At 43.2% G+C, this 18,667-nt stretch overlaps 1 protein-coding gene across 2 annotated transcripts in view; it reads right to left on the bottom strand.

Annotated features, from left to right (window-relative positions):
* Klf7 (Kruppel-like factor 7 (ubiquitous)) overlaps nt 1-18,174 on the bottom strand; it is an 85,044-nt gene extending 66,870 nt beyond the window's left edge. The window contains exons 1-2 of one of the 2 annotated variants that reach the window (XM_005396986.2): nt 18,057-18,174; nt 17,620-17,859 (exon numbers count right to left, since the gene is read on the bottom strand). In XM_005396986.2, coding sequence (XP_005397043.1) covers nt 17,620-17,721 — 102 coding nt within the window. In that variant the 5' untranslated portion in view covers nt 17,722-17,859; nt 18,057-18,174. Of the gene's footprint in view, nt 1-17,619 lie in introns of both variants that reach the window. The other variant, XM_005396985.2, reaches the window with a different exon arrangement.
* Nucleotides 18,175-18,667: the final 493 nt, after the last annotated feature.

Genomic DNA, 18,667 nt, shown 5'->3' with positions numbered 1-18,667 from the left:
AAAAAAAAAAAAAAAAAAATCCAAACAAAACCTTAAAAGTACATAAATACTTAATTTTTCAGAAAAAGGTATGGCTCTCCAGATAGTCTGTCCAACTCATGATGTCAAGCATTTTACGGCCACACTTCCCTTGCAAATCACATTGGCGGCAAAAACCCAGCTGCACTCAAGTGTTTTATCACATTCTTGACCCCAGAATCAAATTGCTCATGTGGGAGGTTGGGCCAAAGGTTCATTCCAACAAATCCCTACAGAAGTGGCTGGAGAGTCTGACATTCCTGTCCGTCTTCACATCCTCCTGCACACAGAGCTCTAGAGCCAGGCCCAGTGGTAACTCCAACCAGCTCTACCTGAAGCCCACCTCAACAGACTGAGCAAGAAAAGCCCCATCAAGGCCGTGGACACCCCGCTTCCCAGTGCCACCTGGATACAAACTACCACTGTGAACGGAGATATGAGGACAGACATTCAACCTAAAAAAGACAGCTGGGCTAAACAACTACTGGTCCAGTGTCCAGATCCAGCCTGCAAATTTTCGACACATTCAGTATTTTTATTCTGCCCATTTTTCTTTTAAATCAAAGGACTTAAAATAAAAATCAAGGTTCCTAGCTTCTAATAAAGATCTGGCAATGGATTCTGCATCCCCCTTAGAGCAGCATTTGGCTAGAACTGAATGGCTGCCACCTCTTTAATAACTTCAATAACTATGTCACTACGGTCCCCACCAATCTCTGCTGCCTTGCACTGCTTACCTTGCTCCTTGACACCCCCATTCTGGTCCCTGCGGCCACCCTTATGACCCCCACTCTGTGACTTCTTTGCTAATGTCAGCTTTGGAGGGAGGAACTTCCCTCCATCCATCTACCCGCACTGCAGTCCTCATTTTCTAAATTCTCAGGGCCCTCACTATACGATACGCCCAGCTACCTGTCCCCTCTCACATTCTTTCTCTTGTCCAAGACAACAAACACAAAGGAGTATCTCCTGACACCCAGCTCTCAGCTCTCAGGAGACAACAAATCTGTCCTTTCCCCAGTGCCTATCAGGCATGTTGATTTCTTAATCGAAAATAAGAAACTGGTGTGGTTTCCTTTCTGTGATGGGTTTTCAGTAATTTGGGGAGAGATAAAATATGTTAAATATGTTAAAAATATGTTACAAGCAACTCCCCTACTGAAAGCTATCACTCTGTGTCCAGGAGACTCTGCCTTTGTCTTCTAGATTAGCTGAGTATTCTTCTATTGCTAACACTACTGAGCTTTGGAAAGAATGGAGATGCAGAGAGGAAGGGGCCTCTGGGACCCACGCCCAACCTGATCCACATCTGCTATCCAGGAAATGCTACAAGTCATCCAAGAAGCCAACAAATCCATCCTGCACATTCTATGCTGGTGGTGGGGAAGCTTTTAGAGTCTTCACTAACAAACAGCTGGCGGCAGCACTTGCACCATGGGTTCACCACCACCACTCCATGCGCACCCTCAGTTCAGCAGAGGCACTCACTGTCCACTGTGGATGTAGCATTGCCACAGACACTGGACATGGGACACCATCCAGAAAGCCTCCTGTAGACAGAGATGCAAGTGTGCTCTCATTTCCACCAGCACGCCACATGAGACTCAGGAATGTACTGTGTATTTGGCACCTGGGCTCCCACATCCCTGTGGGTATGACAGGTGTGGGTACAGCAGGTGTGGGTATGGCAGGTGTGGGTACGCCTTAAGAAGCAGGTGAACCTGAGCTTCATAGGATTTGGCCAACAAAGCTGATGTGGCCCTCACATCTGGGAGTTCACCTTCCTCCTACCTGCAGCTACCTCCTACCAAGGTCGTCTCTGGCTGGAACAAATCCATGTCCCAGGCAGCAACACGCTGCTCTGTCCTCTACCCACTGTGGCTTAAATTGCTGGACTCAGAGGTCTGCAGAAGTCCAGGACTTCCTACCTCAATGAGTAAGACCCCATCTTCTTGTCATTACCCACATGTGACAGTGCCCTGTTAATGAGTCATTTAGCCATACAACATCCACTTTTAGAAGAAAACTGTCAACAAGACTCTCACTTCCACCCCAAAACCTAGACTTCCTTCTTCCAGGGTACACCACCACTAACACACACACACACACACACACACACACACACACACAGTTTTTTGGATGTGATATTGCTTTGCTTTTGCTGTCTTAAAGGGCATGAATTTTTCTATTTTTTATTATTAGTATGATTACAACACATAATAATGACATTCATGTCGGGGAACTGATACATATGCATATCATGTCCTCACCATTTTCTCTCCCTGTTCCCCCACACTCTCCCCTGTCCCCACCCCAGATCCTCTCCCCATCTCCACAGACCACCTCCCTGTTTCCTGCCACCTCTCTTTTCTTCTGCGCTTTACATTTTGTATATTTTGGGCTTCTCATATACAATAAAGCATGCAATATTTAATATATGTTAATGATTAAAATGTTTTTACATCTGGTGGACTGAGCAACTTCATTGACAATAACAGTATATAATGTAGCAACCACTGTTAATTCCTATCATTTTGTTTTGAGGTCATATATAGTTTTTATTGTTTTTGGGTTGTTTTGATAGTTTTTTTTTTAACTTTCAAAATAAAAAAATGCAGGGCTGGGGATGTAACTGAGTGGTAGAGTGCTTGCCTAGCATGCTCAAGCCCCTGGTCTCAATCCCCAGTACCACCACCAAATAATAATGATAATGATGATGATGATGATAACAATAATAAGATGAATTATCTTTATCCAGAAGTTCTTACATACTATACGCCACAGACTAAGTTTATTTCCCCGAAATTTAGTTGAAACCTAACACATGGGAACATCTATAAGAAATCAGTTAAGTTTTTTGTCCCTGTTTAGACTACAGGCAGGAACATTTTGAAAGTATTGTGATTAAGGCACGGCTAACAGCCTTCATTTGAAGAAATAAGAAGCTACAAAGTTCCTGCTCAGAAAACAACAGAAACCATAAAGGGAAAGTCAACAAGAAGTAAAAGTTTAAAGCTTGAAACAAAAGCTTCCCCTACCCAGAAAACAATAGCATCGCAGTGCACTGACAGTTCACAAAGCTCCTTCACATCTATACATCATTTGATTATAACAGTTCTATTATTATAATTCCTGATGGGAAAATGCATGCTAGTAACTTGCCTTGGTTTATATGTACCAACTAAGGACTAAATTCCATGTTTTCTGATGGCAAACCCCTTGAATTTACCACACCACCAAGCATTTTTCTAACTTCCATTCTTTCTTCTCAGGTTTACCTGTATAATCATTTCCCTATTTGCATTTTTTAGTTGTCTCCCTAAGGCTTCATGTGTTTCTACAAATGCTTTTTTACAAATGTCCATTAATACAGGTAATCACAAAATCAAAATCAAAATCAAAACGATGGTATGAACTTTAAGTGAATGCTTGCCTCTCACAAGCTGAGTCTGAAACCTAGTCTTTTTATTAAAATAATGATAACAATAAAATAAAAAGAAGGGAGAGAGGAAAGGAAAGAGAAGTCAGGAGGGAAGGAGAAAAGGAAAGATTATCAAGCTTGAGAGGTGTTAAAGACCTGCTACCCCAAGCTCTTTTTCAACTTGAGTTAGAAGGATGGAAATAAAACTGAAATGCGAATAAAACTACCTCCCAAGGTGATTCTGTGTTAGTTAACACTGCTCACGAAGCTGCAGGGAACGGAATGCAGCCCACTCTTGCAGAAGCACCGCCTAAGACCTGCTGTACCACGTGCTGCATTAACATGCAAATGTGCTTGAAATACTGAAAAGGGGCTCACAATTCTTGAGAGTCCAATACTGCCTCGGACTTAATGATCCCTAAAGCTCAGCCAGGTTATTTGCAAATTGAGCGGGAGGAGGCAGGATCAGAGATCAGAATGAAATGTTGAGCACTCCTCAAGTTCTCATATGTGTGAAATCCTAGTCTCAGGGATGCACAAGGTGGAGGAGAAAGCAGACAGGTGTGTCTTGAGGGAAAACTGTGCAAGGACTTTCTACAGCCGCACATGATCTTTATTCCTTTTTTCTTTCTTGTTCTCTTCTCTAGAAACATTTTTCAGAAATATTTTAGTAGTAGCTAATTCACACAGTAAGATAAACAGTTATTTGACTCTGAAAATTTATGTAAACACAGAGGGGGGAGGGGGAAAACGATGATGATAATGAACTTAGGTATTTGCTTAGCAAACAGATATATTTCAAAAGGAAAAAATCAGAGTTTGGAGAAAAGAAGGAACAATACCTTGCACTAAGTACATCAAAGGAATGGTCGTTTTTAACCAGAAAAGAATGAACTGAAAATCCCCATCTGGTCAACCTACGTGATATCCTGAGTAATATAAGGAACTCATTAAAAAGGATAATTCTTTTAAACACACCTAATGTAGAAGAGCATTCTCAAAGCATTAGAAAATGAGGGCCAAGTGCTTGCTGGCAGTTTTTGAATGCCAAGAGTAGGAAGAAAGTAAATTGCTCGATTCTCAGGAAAGTACTTTATTAAAATATCCTGGACTTCTTCACGCTCCAAGCATCACTTCCTCGGTCAAGTAATTCACCTAAAATCCACTTGCACAAAAAAATAAGCCCTTAAAGCAGTCTGTGGAATCCTGCACAACATACTTCCACGTCAGACCGAAAAACTCCAGAACGGGCTACAAGTTTTACTTCCGCAAAAAGGAGTTCTACCACTGACAGGATGAGTCCCTGCAAGGGTTAAAGAGGAAACCAAAACAATGGCAACCTTTTATTTATTTATTTATTTTTTGCTAATGAGGAAAGTCTGATTTTAAAAAAGGGGGAGGTGGGGTTGGTATTGTTTTATTTTCCTCCCACTTACAGCAAGAAGAGGCTGCACGCTCAGGAAACTCAAGTCAGTTTCCAAGTTGGAAAATGTTGCAAATTTTACCAATAAAGAATGAACATGCTCCAGAGCAACTGCTCAGCCCAGGCAGGGGGAGGGGCAAACCAGATGGTCTTTCCCATCCCAGATTTCGATGATCTACAACAGAACCTGGAGGATGAGGAAAAAGTGAGATGCAATTTGGAAATTGCTTTGTAAAATAGACTCCCAAACAAAGACATCCAACAAGATAGAGAAACTGAAAAAGAAATTAAAATGTATTCTGTTTGAGAGCAGAAAGCAAGCCAGCTTGACATGGTGACGGAAAAATAAAGATTGTCCCCAAATGATAGCTTTTTGGAGGGGAAGGTACCTCAGAGTGGTATTAGTCCGGGTGTCAAAAACCCAAATGCATGCTCATTGGGCCAATGATGAGAAATGAAATGAGGCATAAAGAGTGGAAACAGGGTTAACTGAAGAGTACAAGATCAACTCTAAAAGCATTCAAGTTTAAAAAAAAAAAAATGGAATTACGTGTGCTGGCCGAATAATGCATAACTCAGAGCCAATTCAACCTAAGAGCTTTCTGTTTGCACTGCTGATAATCTCACTGTTTCCATGTCTCCATGGTGCACATTAGGAAACTACAGCCCAGAGAAGTCCCATCATTTAGCAGGAAACACAAAATAATGGTTGTGTGTAACAGAACCCAAGTGCTAGGATGATGTTACATACTGACAGGAAGTCAAACAGGAAAATATAAATGACAGTAAGGCAAAAGTCCCCTCATATGCCTTTTGGTTCAGATGTACTAAATTTATATGGTTTATTCTTTATATAATAAATTAAATTACCATCTAGTTAAATGTATAACCACAGACAACGGCGGGGGGGGGATACAGTGGGAAGTTATGCTAAAAAAAAAAGAAAAAGAGAAAACAAACAACTACGTGGTCAGAGAGTTACATATTAAATATAAAGGGGAAAAAAAAGCTCTATTAAATCTATAGTTAAATTTTCCACAATGACCCTGAATTAGATATGGAAAATAGTCCATAGTTTCCATTTTACAGAGAGAAAAAGTGAAGCACTTAGAACAGCTACTTCACTATTTGTTTTTTAATATGTTTTTAAAATATTCTGGGCTCACGTTTTTACAAACTCCTCAAAAAGCAAGGTTAAAAAAAAAATTCCTTTCCATTCCTGGTACTGGTTCAGGTACATTAATAAGATGAACAAACCTAAGGATATTTTTCTAAATGTAATTTCGGGGGGCAGGGACTCGAAATACATGAACCGACATGAAGTCTTCCCAACAAGTACCGGGTACCGGAAAGGATGAGAACATCCTCCCCCAGGCAGCTGGAAGCAGACAAAGAACTGGAAAAGTTCCTTGGGAGAGTCCACCTCCTGCTAGGCTGTGGTACTCTTCTTCCCCGGTTTCTGTGTATCCAAGAAAACAATAAATGCATGATCCACAGAAGGAAGAAAAGCAGTCTTCACAGGGGACTGGCATCTCTAAATAAATCTCCCTATAGGTATCAGGCTAAACCTTAAATATAGAGAAATAATCTTCAAGTTTTATAGCAGCATATGCATGATTCTGACCCATCCCCTACAAAACTCCCAACAGGAAACAACCACATCAAATGACTGCTTTTCAGACGCCAATTCAAAAACATCCTACTTTATCACAGAAAGAATATTCTTTATATATGTGAGTGCTTCCATTATGTCTTATTTGAAGGAGGAAAATGAAATAAAAATCCTATCTGAGATATTTATAGATCTCATAAAACCTGATTCACTTTCATAAGCTGCTGTAAGCTCAGTCATCAGGTAAGGCAGAAATGGCAGGTGTAGAAACCAGCAACACATTATGTTATATGTGCCTAATTCCAGCTCCTAAAAAAATAACTGCATACTGGAAAGACTTAGGTGAAATCATAAGTAAGATGGGAGTGAAAGAAAGGGAACAGGTTGGACATTTGCATGAACAAGACAAGCAAATTGGAAGAATGTCACCCTAAGTCCTGGGGACAATGCATTATTGCTATTGTTTGCCCATTTCTAAGTACTAGTGGCCTAATGAAAGCTTCTCTATGAGTGGATAAAGGAATACTATACTCAATACCTTTCCCCACTCTCTATTATTTATCCAGGCTCCCCGGGATCTTTGAAAAACCAGTGACACTATTTATAGAAAGAGTTGAGCTACTTTGTACTACTATTGAGGAGGAGAAGGGGAAAGAAAGAGGTATTTGTTGAGTGCCTACAATATGCCTGAAACTCAGTCAGAGAACCAATGTGTACAGAGGAATTAATCATTCCGTTCCATAAGTGACCGAGAGACTCGGAGATGTTCAATGACTTTCTCAAGGCTCCAGGTCTGCTTGATGCCAAAGTCTCCAAGTCATTTGTCTACTATGAAATACTGTGACCTCAAAGAGCACTAGCACAGTCCAGTCAATTTATAGATGAGAAAACCAAGGTCCAGAAAGGAGACAGACTGGTGAGGTGTTCAAATCCAAACAAGTCCACTGACTGCCAGACAGCAACTTTGGCTCCTGCCCTTCTATCTCTGACCTAACCAGCAGTTGGCATACATGTAAGAATCACCAGTGCTGAACAGCCTGCCTCGGTTTAGATCCTTAGCTCAACCATGTTGTTTGATTTCAGGTGAGCAATTTGATATGCGAAACCTCAATATTTCCATCTATAAAATGGTAATAAACAATACGTATTTCACAGGATACGTATTTCATACGTATGCAGATGAAATGAAATGATGTATTTAAGGAGATGTATTTAATAGTAAGGAGATACTATTTAGGAAGTATATAATATAGGTTAGATATTATTATGATGACAGGATGAATAGCCAAGTAGAAAGAAGACAGAGGAAAATGTATTCCACCACTCATTTTGCAATTTGTTTGCTTTGCAGCCACAGTAATACAACTTGCCTAATCATTCCCTGCCCCAGTATTCTCACCCCTGAGTGGGAAATTCTGCAATATCTGCCTGCTTGCTCATTACCAAAAGGATGTTTCAATGACAGGAGGCCAAAAGCAATAACCCCCTGAGCCTTTCAGAACAAAAGCTCAATGCAGATGTTCTTAAGACCCTCATAAGAGAACATCCCCATCACGTAGCGAATCATCTCTTGGCCCATGTTAAAATAAATGACAGCACTGAGATAGACAAGGAAAGCCATGGGCTGAGCAGTCTTAAGATGCGGAAGTCAAGCCAGTGACTCAGATCTGACACTGAGCAGGAGCTCTGGGAGCTCACAGGATAATCACATCTGCAAAGTGCCTCCTCACAGAAGACCTGCTCCAGCTCCACAGGAGGACTGTGCTCCACAAACACTAAAAGCTCAAAACGTAGGGCCAGGCATAGGGAGAATCTATTTCCATGCCTTTATAAGCTGAGTAAATGTGTCGCCTCTCCAAAAATAAGCAACAACCCTAGGACTGCCCTATTGAATTCCTGCTCACTGGGCTCTGCAAGGTGAATGTGAGAGCTGGGGTCAAGAGCAGCCAGCACTCCCTTGCAGGGCAACTGCTCCATGGCTAATTGCCATTTTCACAGCTGGGTCGAGGTTTCCAAAAAGCACCCTTCAACCCTGAGCTCTGAGCTCCTCTCCTGATGGTCTCTCTTGCCAACCATACCCCCATCAAAGGCAGTTTATAGATGAAAGGATGTAGCTACAGTGCATACAATTTTGCAAACATCACTGTTTGACAAAAGAGCCATTTCTAAGACTTCTTTGTGAAGATCACCACATGCCCATGGTCATTACCACAGGAGCTGGGCTTTCTATGGCTATGGAGGCTGTCTCCTTCCCTAAATGTCCTCAGCAGCCATTCTTCTACAGTTTATTTTTGTTCCTCTTACTAGAATGATGGTTCCTTTGAAATTCTTTATAAACAGAATCTGCTTCCAAACACTATGGTCAGCAAGAAAAATGGAGAGCTGGTACCTAATGCCTAACTAAATCACCCAACAGACGTCCATGCACATATTCATCCCTCTAAAACCATGCAATAGGCTAAAGCAGCTGTAAACCACAGCTGAGAAGTTACCATGGAAGAATTATTTAAAATACCACATGGCTGGAGCTGAATGCCCAAATCCACAAAGTTTCCAGAAATGGAGTTTGACCAGGTTAAACAAACCTGGGGTGGGTCATAGGAAATACAAGCCAAACAGGATTTCCTGAGACACTTTAAGGTGAGGGAAAGCAAAATAAGATGGATGGAGGAACACTTGGGTAGCTGCTGTGAGCCAATGAGCTGGATGAAGAACATCCAGCCCTTCTGCCCTGCTTTATGATAAACCTCTGGTACATGAAGAAACCAAGTTATATAAGAAATGCAGAGGAAAGGGTATCTGCAATGCTGATATACTGTTAACCCTCACAGACCAAGGGTTCAAAGCCTGGGCTACATACTGGATTCACTGGAGCCTGGGTCCCTCCCAAATAGACACTGATTTACTTAGTCTGTAGGGCGGTCCTAACGGAGAATCACTGCCAAAAATATAGGTACAGCTTAAGTCACAGTGATAAAACATTCCCCATATAACTACTGAATGTGTAAGGCTCCCTAAGAAGCAGATAATATATTAAAAGCTGACTACCAAAATTACAACCAACACATCAACTCTGCTTTAAATCAAACAACTTAGGAGGAAAAAAATGAGATGAAAGGGGAGAAAGAGAGACAGACAGACAGAAAGAAACAAAGGTTCAGATAGATAAAACCCTAAGGAAGTAAAAAATTCTCCACAGAAGTGTAGAAACAGAAGCAATTACTATTGGCTGAGGGCAGGGGGATAGTTGCCCGGAAGATGTGGCAACTATCTGAAAGTTAAATATGGTTAGAATCTGGACAAAGAGAATTAGGAGGGGGAAGAGGGGCAAGAGGGAAAAAGCTAAAGAGGAAAAAATACATAAAGACAGAAGCAGAAAAGCAGTCACCTCACTTGGGTAGAATTTACTACCTGTGAAGCAGGGAGGATACACTTTGGGCTTCATCTTGGGCCAAATTTATGGGATTTTAAAAATAACTGTATTTCAACCAATGAGATTTTTCAATCTATAACTTTAAAAAAATTAGATAAAAAGAAAAGAGAGAGAGGCCAAAAATAGCTGGCAAGTCAGACCTAGCTTGTGAGAAGAACTGTTATATAAACAAAAGGAACAGCAACCAGAAGAAGGAAGGGGCCAAGGGCAGAGGTTGATGAGTGAGGGGTTTGGAACACATTCGGCTCTGGCAATAGTAAAACAATCCCCAAAGATTTTATTGTCAGTCATCTAACTGAAAAAGTGGATCGAAAATGAATGTTTTCATCTGGACTTGAGATGTAGATTGTTATCTCTGAGGAAATAAAGAGATCTTGAAATATTTGGGAAGGAAATTTCAACTTCCAAGATCCTTTAAGTGGAAGAGATGTGTGAGACATGTTCCAAGAGAAAATGCCTGCCATCAGAGCTACAGAAGATGGTGAGTGGGCAGGGAAGGCCAAAAGGAACCAGGGCACAGAAATGGGCTTACTCGTGAAAACTGGGCCTGCTTCATTTATCCTTCAGCCTCCCTGTGTGGTGGAGTTTCTCCTCCACTTCTTATTAAGAGTGTGCAGTGCTTTCTGTTTAAATCTATAAAACATTACAACTCATCTCCCATCCAACTCTCTTCAGAATTTTAAAACACTTCTAGAAAACATTACCATGAACTAGTACATGGGCTGCTGTTCCATACATTCCCTAGACCAGCAAGATTTCGGAAACAAAGCCATTGCACATTTGCTGCTTTCTACGCAAAACTCCCAACTCTATCTTCCACCCACCCCTCACCACATATGCCTGGATGTATCCTCCTTACTCCCACTCCATTTGCTGTTATATAAATGGCAGTACTGTTCATCAGGCTAGCATTGTAAGTGGGGACGTTTCTCCCCAAGTACAGTGTGTATTTTCAAATTTACCACATTTTGAATCAGTTAAGAATGGGATAGGGATTAAACAAGTAAGTCTCTCTAAAATATTCAATAGCTTGGTCCCAGGCCCAGCCAATTCCAAAATTCCATGTACTAGTACTCATGGAAGTAAAAAGAGGGTTTTCTTTGCTCCTTTTGAAGGAAGAAGGGAACAGGGAAGGAAGGAGGGAGGATGAGACCAAATATATTCTAAAGCAGTGATGGGAAGCAGGCAAAGCCAAAGCCACTTGGGCACCTGAAAGAGTCCTAGGCCCTGGGGCCATGGGTGTCTACATCAAGTTGTGACCTTGACGAATTCAATCCTGCATCTGGCACTGAATTAACAGTCACTAGTCCCACCTCTAGTATTTAAAAATTGAGAGAACCAAGACCTTTTCAACATTTTAAATTCTAAGAGTCTCTATTCCTAGCTTTGGTACGAGGCTGGGGGCCTGACTTTTAATATGACCCTGAGGAAATGTCAATAGATCCATATTCACAAATAGATATCGCATATGGCTCTCGATTATTTTAATTACCATGAATCACTTCCAAATGACAAAGACATGGACCCTGCTTCCTGGCCATTATGGACATGTGTATTAACAGTGTACGCACATCTGCCCTGAAGCATACAACCCCCAACAAGCCCTTAGCTAAGAACAGGCCCATAATAGAACTGAATCTCAAGCATGTTTTATAACCAGGGGTGTAACAAAGTGAGTAAGTGCAAACAGGGACAGGTCAGTCAGTGTTCAAAAGCTCACACAACTTAACAGTTGCATCTTTTTGTATTGGTGTTCTATTCTGTGGTACTTCACTTGGAGCAAGTTTTCTCTCCCTTAGTAGTCAGTCTCCTAGGGGACGTAATCTATGAGGCATTCAACTTTGCAACACCCAAATGCAGTATTTTACACAAAACAAGACCTTAAGGAAAGAAGTATTTACTGTAAAATAGCTTTATATTTTAATAAACAAAGAAAATCCACATGGTGTGACTGGGTCCACTGGCCAGTTCCATCAGGAATGGTATTTCCCAAAAGCAGAAGTCACAGCGTTAGCAGGGTGACACTAGATGCAGACTCCAGGGCTACTGCAGACACTAAGCTGTTACATCTACATACCAGGCTGGGGTGGGATAGAGCTGCTCTAACAGAGATTGGGAAAGACATAACACAGTTCATAGGGCCAAGCCCTTAAGGTCGCGCCAAATACCAAGTGAGAAAAACAAAAAGAACACAAGGCACTAGAAATAATTCTGGAAATTAACAACAAGAAATAAGAGCAAGGTGGTGGAGGAGAAAGATTATGACAAAGCTTAAGTAAAATCTGTCCTAAGAATGACTATATTTTATTTTGGAAACTCTTAAATTAGATTTAGAAGGAGTGTTCCTCAAGCAAATGTTCCAAAATGTGTATACAATGTAACAAGAGGAGCAGTGTTTCTTGTCACCATTTCATGTAACATTAATGATTAGATACTGTGTAACTTGTTCCATTTTAACACCCATAGTAGTTGCAGAATTTTCTAGTCCCTGTATCTGGTAAGATTTGGCAATTTGGGGTTAAAATATTTCCACCTGTTCATGCTGAGCAAGCACTCAGTTGGTTTAGGAGGACTAAGACCGATGAGGATGAAATCTCTACCCCTCACCCTCCAGCACAGCTCAGGTTAGGTTGGGGAGCTGTCCTAAACTTTCAGCAAATCCAATGCAAACATGCATGCTCACTGATACACTGACTGAATTCTCTGCACTTTCCAGGCATGGGGACCAGCCAAGGTGTTTAAAAGCACTGTGCCACCACAATAAACTGCATATATGGGGATACCTACGGACCAGTCAGGTATCAGAACACCTATCCAATCAACATGAGCTGCTTGGCACTGGTCAGAGTAAATTGTATTCTTTCCCTCACAGGCACAAAGAATGAGGGAAGAAGGCTGTCAAGCCTGTACGCAGAAAGTTAAAATGCAGGAAAATTCTCTGAAGGGGAAGAATTTGAAGATCCGTAAGAGAACACCTATTAAAATCCCACTCTGACCCTCTCTAAACTATCCCCATTGAAGTGATGAGGCAAATTAGGCCCACAGGCGCTTGTATTTAGGGTGGGCTGAGAGGAAGAAGAGCCCATATGTGAACACTTAAGGTCCCTGACATGCCAATCCATAAATCATTTCAGGGGAAGCCTGTCACCCTCCATCTTCTGCTTTGCCTTTTAAATGGATCCAACACCCCAACACCCCATTCTCTTCAGAGGAGAAAGTGGGGGTGGAGGACACACACAGAACAAAGACTGGTGACTTTCTCTTCCCCTACTAAGGACAGAGGTAGTAAAAATATCTGCATTGAAATCTTCACTCACTTTAAAATATTAAACTGCAAACAGGTAGACAGAATGATAATGTTTGAGAGGCCCTAAATCTACACAAAGGTGTGCCTATTTAAGACAGCATGGAAATGAATCTATTAAAGAAAGGCTAAGTGAGTGAGTGACTGCGTTCACATGTGCTTTCATTTTTAAAGCTACACGTATTTAGGGGTTGCATCTTTTAAAGAATTTTCTGGATAGCAGGAGAAGTTCTACTTTTTGTTCATCTACTAAGACATGCTTTCAAATAAAGGAATAGATTTCTAGTCATTGAAGAACATACACACAAATCACATACAAAAGTAAAATAAAAGCCAGCTATTTTATCCTTTCAGCATGGTTACCAAGGCTCCTTTGTGTCTACAAATTTCTCAGGGTGGTGCTGTTGCCAAGAAATTCTAATTCATGACAAGTTTCTCAATAAATTGCGGACAGTGGCAAACCTGCAGAGGGACAGACTCTACAGTTTGCTTTGTCTTTCTGGCTGAGACAGCACCTGGCTGCTCAGGCCTCTGGAAAGCAGAAAAGCAGGATCATATAGAAGAAAAAGCCATGTGGTTGACTGACCCAATCCTCTCTCCCTGGTACCATGAGGTGTTCTTAGAAGCCAATGATTTCTGAGGGTTTTCCCCTAGAGATGCCTCTTAAGACCCTCATAAAAAGTGCTTCAGGGTGCCTGAAACCAGGATGAAACTGCAGTGTTACGGGGACACTTTAGTCTTTACAGTAGCCAAGTATGCCATTAGTTTAAAACAATGGGGAATGGAGGAGGGAGGAATGTTCTATGATTTATTTATTTGTTTCCAGTAGCAGTGGAAAATTTTCTCCAAGCAAAATGGAGGCCTGAAACTGACCCCATCTGCCAATTATGAATCAGCATTAGCAATGAGCATAATTCCATAAGAGTTCTCAAGTAAACATGCCACGCTCCTCAATGACATGAAGCAAAGTGAATTCCAAATAAGCCTTAAGAGCATCATTACTTGACCGGTACTCATGAAATACCAGGCTAGTTATAATGGATGTACAAAAACTCCCAAGGCTTTTTCCCCCAGTCGGGAAGAAAATAACTATGAGTATCATATCAAATCCTTTTTGTTTTCCAAGTCAGTGGTGTGTCCAAAGAGTCATAACTTCTATTGGCAACAAAAGTCATGAATGGGTCTCCCCTTAAGCTATCAGCAAATATTACCCTACAGTCTTCTCCAGCTCCTGTCCTACCCTTGCCTTTTTCCTACTTTGCTCAGACAGCTCTTGGAAAATTTCCTGCAAGTTTCCAAAGATCTCAAGGCTAGTAGCCTTAATAGTTGTGTCAGCTGAATTCCATAAAATAATAGACCACATAAGCACAGTGTAATTTACAGTTATATGACAGGCAGAGATGATGTTACTTGGGCCAAGTGCTTAAGTATGCAGTCAGAGTCCAGGAATGGAGTGCTGTTAATGTGGGATGTCCATTTGGGCTTTAAAATTATAACAGCAATGATTTGGGGAGTTGGAGCTGCATCACTGCCTGAAAACCCAGTGTCAAAATGATGATCTCCATGACAGGAGGTGGCTCTGTCACAATCAGTGACTCTGTTGTAAGCTCAATGACACAGAAAATTATCTCATATCGTAAGTTTGAACTAGAATCCCCAAATACTACATCCTTAATTTTCAAATGCACAGATGTTCTTGGGTTTATCATCCAAGCCACTCATTCTCTAGGAAATCAGAGGATTGCAATCTGAGTTTTCACCCTTCTCCCTGAGGCCAGGTATATTTTCACTTTGAGAAGGTCTCATAATTACTCCTCATTTGACCTCTAAAATCTGATTACCCTGCAGCATCAGACAACTTCCTCCAGCCTGTGTTTCTCCGTAGTAATATTCTTGAGCTGTTTTGAGCAAAGCAGTCTCCAAATTTCACCACTGAACGGTTGATTTGGAACCAATAGTTGTATATAACCATTACCCCTTCAACTCAAAAGTATCGAAGAGGGGTGGGTGTGGGAATAAGGAAGAGATATGGGCTAGAGGTTTTGGCATCAGCACGAACTTAGGGTCCTGGCTACCTTTATATAGAGCAGTCGTGACTACAGAGCCCACAGCAGAAAGCTCCTTGGAGTGACATGTTGTTTGTAAGTGCTTGCCACAAGTTTTATTTCCTATGGACCATGAATGTGTAGCTCTCAAATAACCTGGTAAAGGGTTTTAAGGCAAGAGCGGTCTGCAGTTAGAGAGCGTTAAGGCTAGAAATAAGGAAGAGGTTAAGAGGAGAATAATTCCTCTGCCTGCAGATAGAAAGTAAGCTTGGGGTTCCTTGAGTGGGCAGGAGGGGGAGGGAAGTGGAGGAGGAGGGAAGAAGGAAGAGCGGAGCTGGCTTCTGGGGAAACAAAAGATCTAATACATTCCCTAATTGTCAAAGTACTGAGGTGCCTTCGCAGACCTAGAGTTTCTCCTGGATGGTCTAGCCACATCTAGAAAGGCAGGTTTCCTCTGCAGAGAGGCCTTCCCGCAAAGCAGGCTTTACTACTGTGAAAACTTGAACCAAAACAAAGTTGTGTGATTCATCAGGAGGGAACGCTGTAACAAATAAAGCCAACTTTCTTCCCTCCAACACTGCTGAACAGTTAGTCACAAACAAGGACTGCCTCGAGCAGGCTGACTAAATCAACAGATTCTCTTCCCTAACCTGTCTAGACAGTTGTTAATATGCAACTGATTCAACACCAATCGGCTGACAGTGCAAAATGAAAGCTACTTAGAAAATGAAATTCTGGCAACATTTTGGTTTAGCACGCAAAATAAAAGGAGAGAAATAGAGCCAGTGAGACCCTTCATGAGATAGTCATGTTAAGGATGGGGGACAGGAAGTACTGAATTAATGCTTTATGCAAAAGAAAAAAAAAGTGTTTAGAGAGAGTCAAGAGTATCCACCAACATCTGTGGACAGGACTGCTTGTGTGAACACACAGGCACAAGAGGCCAATACCTGCAGGAAAACTAGTAGCTTCTAGTAACAACTAGTAACAATGGTGATCAGCTTCGCCACGGGGCTCCTTATTTCAAAAGTCAAACCTCTCCCACTAGAGCAGCAACTGTTACATCCCAGCCTCGAGCAGGCAAATCCTGCTTTAGATCCTGGCAGAGGAAATTCAGCCGTTCATTAGCCTTAACAAGCTGCCGTCACTGAGCAGAGAAGTTACAGGGGCAGCCACACACTGAGCCTCTCTTACAGCCTTCCCCAAGGGCAAGCATGTTTCTTCAGGGCGGACTGCGCAAGTTCACACTTCCGATGTGCAAATCCAGAATGTCTTCCTGGACTTTCCATGGTGCACACCATGGAGTTTTTAAAGACCCATGTCCCCCGCCCCCACCCACCACCATCTTCCCTGCAGAACGTCCCCCTCATCGCTGCTGAAAAAAACCACTGTTCCCGCAGCAGACCCAGCACTTTCCACTGACCAGCACTTTCTTTATTCCACTTCACAAAGCCCCGTGAACTTGTTCCCCGCCCCTCTGCACCCTGCTCGGGACGCCTACCCAACTTGGCACAGCACCCTTTAGCATCCTAGGAGTTTCTTAACTAGTCCTCCGGCGTCCAAGTCAGAGGATGGAAGCACGTATCACCCTTTGTTTGAGGTTGTGCTAACTGAAGAGGGACCCCCCAAAAAAACAGAGAGAGAGAGACAGAGAGAGGGAGATAGACAGAAACAAGGACACACAGAGAGGGTGTTTTCCTCCTGGAGGCATTCCACTGGGGAAACCTACAATGCTTTGTCAGACTAAGATAGACACATCTTCCCGTCCTCCTTGTATGTAGATAGATATCCTTGGGTAGCTTTTGTCATTGGGTTCTTTTCTCTTTCCCCACCTCTAATCTCAAAATCAAGCTCCTATTCTTTACTGACACTCCTTAATTACTGGGAAAACACTTCGCTTTGCTCCCGCCCCCCCCCATTTGCCCGTTGTCAGGACCAGTTGAAACAGATGAACCTGATTTAAGGTACCAGGTAGGTAGAGTTCCTGCATGTAGGGATGAGGTATGGTAAAGATCCAAACCCGTCTTCCCACCGGGCTCCTCCGAGCCCCAGAAGTTGAGCAGGTCTCTGCTGGGGGACAGTGAGCCTAAGACGTGTGCGCAAGGATGTGTGTTGGTGACTGAGACTCGGGCAGCTCAGATCTGGCTGCTCAGCAAGGCAAGACTAAGGGGTTAGGGGTGGGTGGAGAGGTAAAACACCTATGACTGTATCAGAAAACATTTTAAGCAACATAGAGCCAAAAAGGAAAACATAAATAAATAAAAACAAACCAAAAAAAATTTTCAACCCAAAGCCCACACCAATGCAGCCCCTGCGTCTCCGCCGCCACCACACGATTTACACAAGTAATTTAAATCATTCACCTGCTGCCAGGTCTCCTCCAGGGACGGCAAAGCTGAGAAGTAGCCGGTGTCGTGGACAAGTTGTAGCTCCTGGAATATACTATAACTAGCCAACACGTCCATGCTGCTGCGGCCGGGCAACGCGGGACGACAAGCCCTCCCCCGAGCACAGTGGGGTCTGTTTGTCTGTCAGTCTGTCTGGCTTACCCCCCAAGAAGGCAGACATCCAGTGGCCCTTTTGTTTTGTTTTGTTTCAGTCAACTAAAAAGGAAAAAAAAAAATCAATGCAGGAGCGAGGGCGCGAGGTGCGAGAGGAGCGAGTGAGTGGGGTGGATGGAGAGGCATCCAGCGTGTACAATGCAGCTGACTGCCAGGAAGAGGGGACTTCACGGGAGTCACAATTCCCTTCCAGCTCTAATCACTCCAGCTCGTGGATCAGGAAGGGGACGCAAACTCACTGACACGAAGCTGCCATCTATTTCTGCAGCGCTGTTCGCTCCTAATGCAATCTTTGCTCTTTATTTTGGGAGGTTGCATTTTTTTTTTCTCGCGATCGCTTCTCTCCCCCACCCCTTTCCTTCCCTCCCCACCCCCCACCCCATCCTTGCTAGTTTGTAGTCCCCCCTCCCCTTTTCTCCTCCTCCTGCTCTTCCCCCTCCCCAAACTCCCTCCCTCCGCCCGGCTCTCCGCGCAGCCGTGGGATCTCGGAGGAGGGCACCCATTAGGCCGCCTGTGACCATGTAAGGTAAACAGGGGGCTCATGAAGTCACTGAGGACCAATGGGGAACTCGGAGCTGGCTCGGGGGCGGAGCTTAGCCCCGCCGGCGGCCACAGATTGGCTCTCTGTGGATCTCCCTGCTGCCATACAAGGCGGCGCGAGGCGAGCTATTTTTAGAGGGCTATATAAAGGGGCTGAGGCGGCCACCCGGCGGTCGGGGAGCGCTAGCGCCGGGGAGGGCTGCGTGGTACTCGCGCCGGCTCCCGGGACGCTCGGGCTCGGGCTCGGGCAGCGTGCGGGCCTCCGACCCTCGCTCTGGTGCCTGGCGGAGCCCGGCTGGAGGAGCCGGGC

This window comes from Chinchilla lanigera, unplaced genomic scaffold, assembly GCF_000276665.1.
Source record: "Chinchilla lanigera isolate Chin_1 unplaced genomic scaffold, ChiLan1.0 scaffold00056, whole genome shotgun sequence".
In the NCBI taxonomy this organism is placed as follows: Eukaryota; Metazoa; Chordata; class Mammalia; order Rodentia; family Chinchillidae; genus Chinchilla; species Chinchilla lanigera.
The sequence above is the reverse complement of the archived record's forward strand: the minus strand, read 5'-3'. Positions and strand labels throughout refer to the sequence as shown.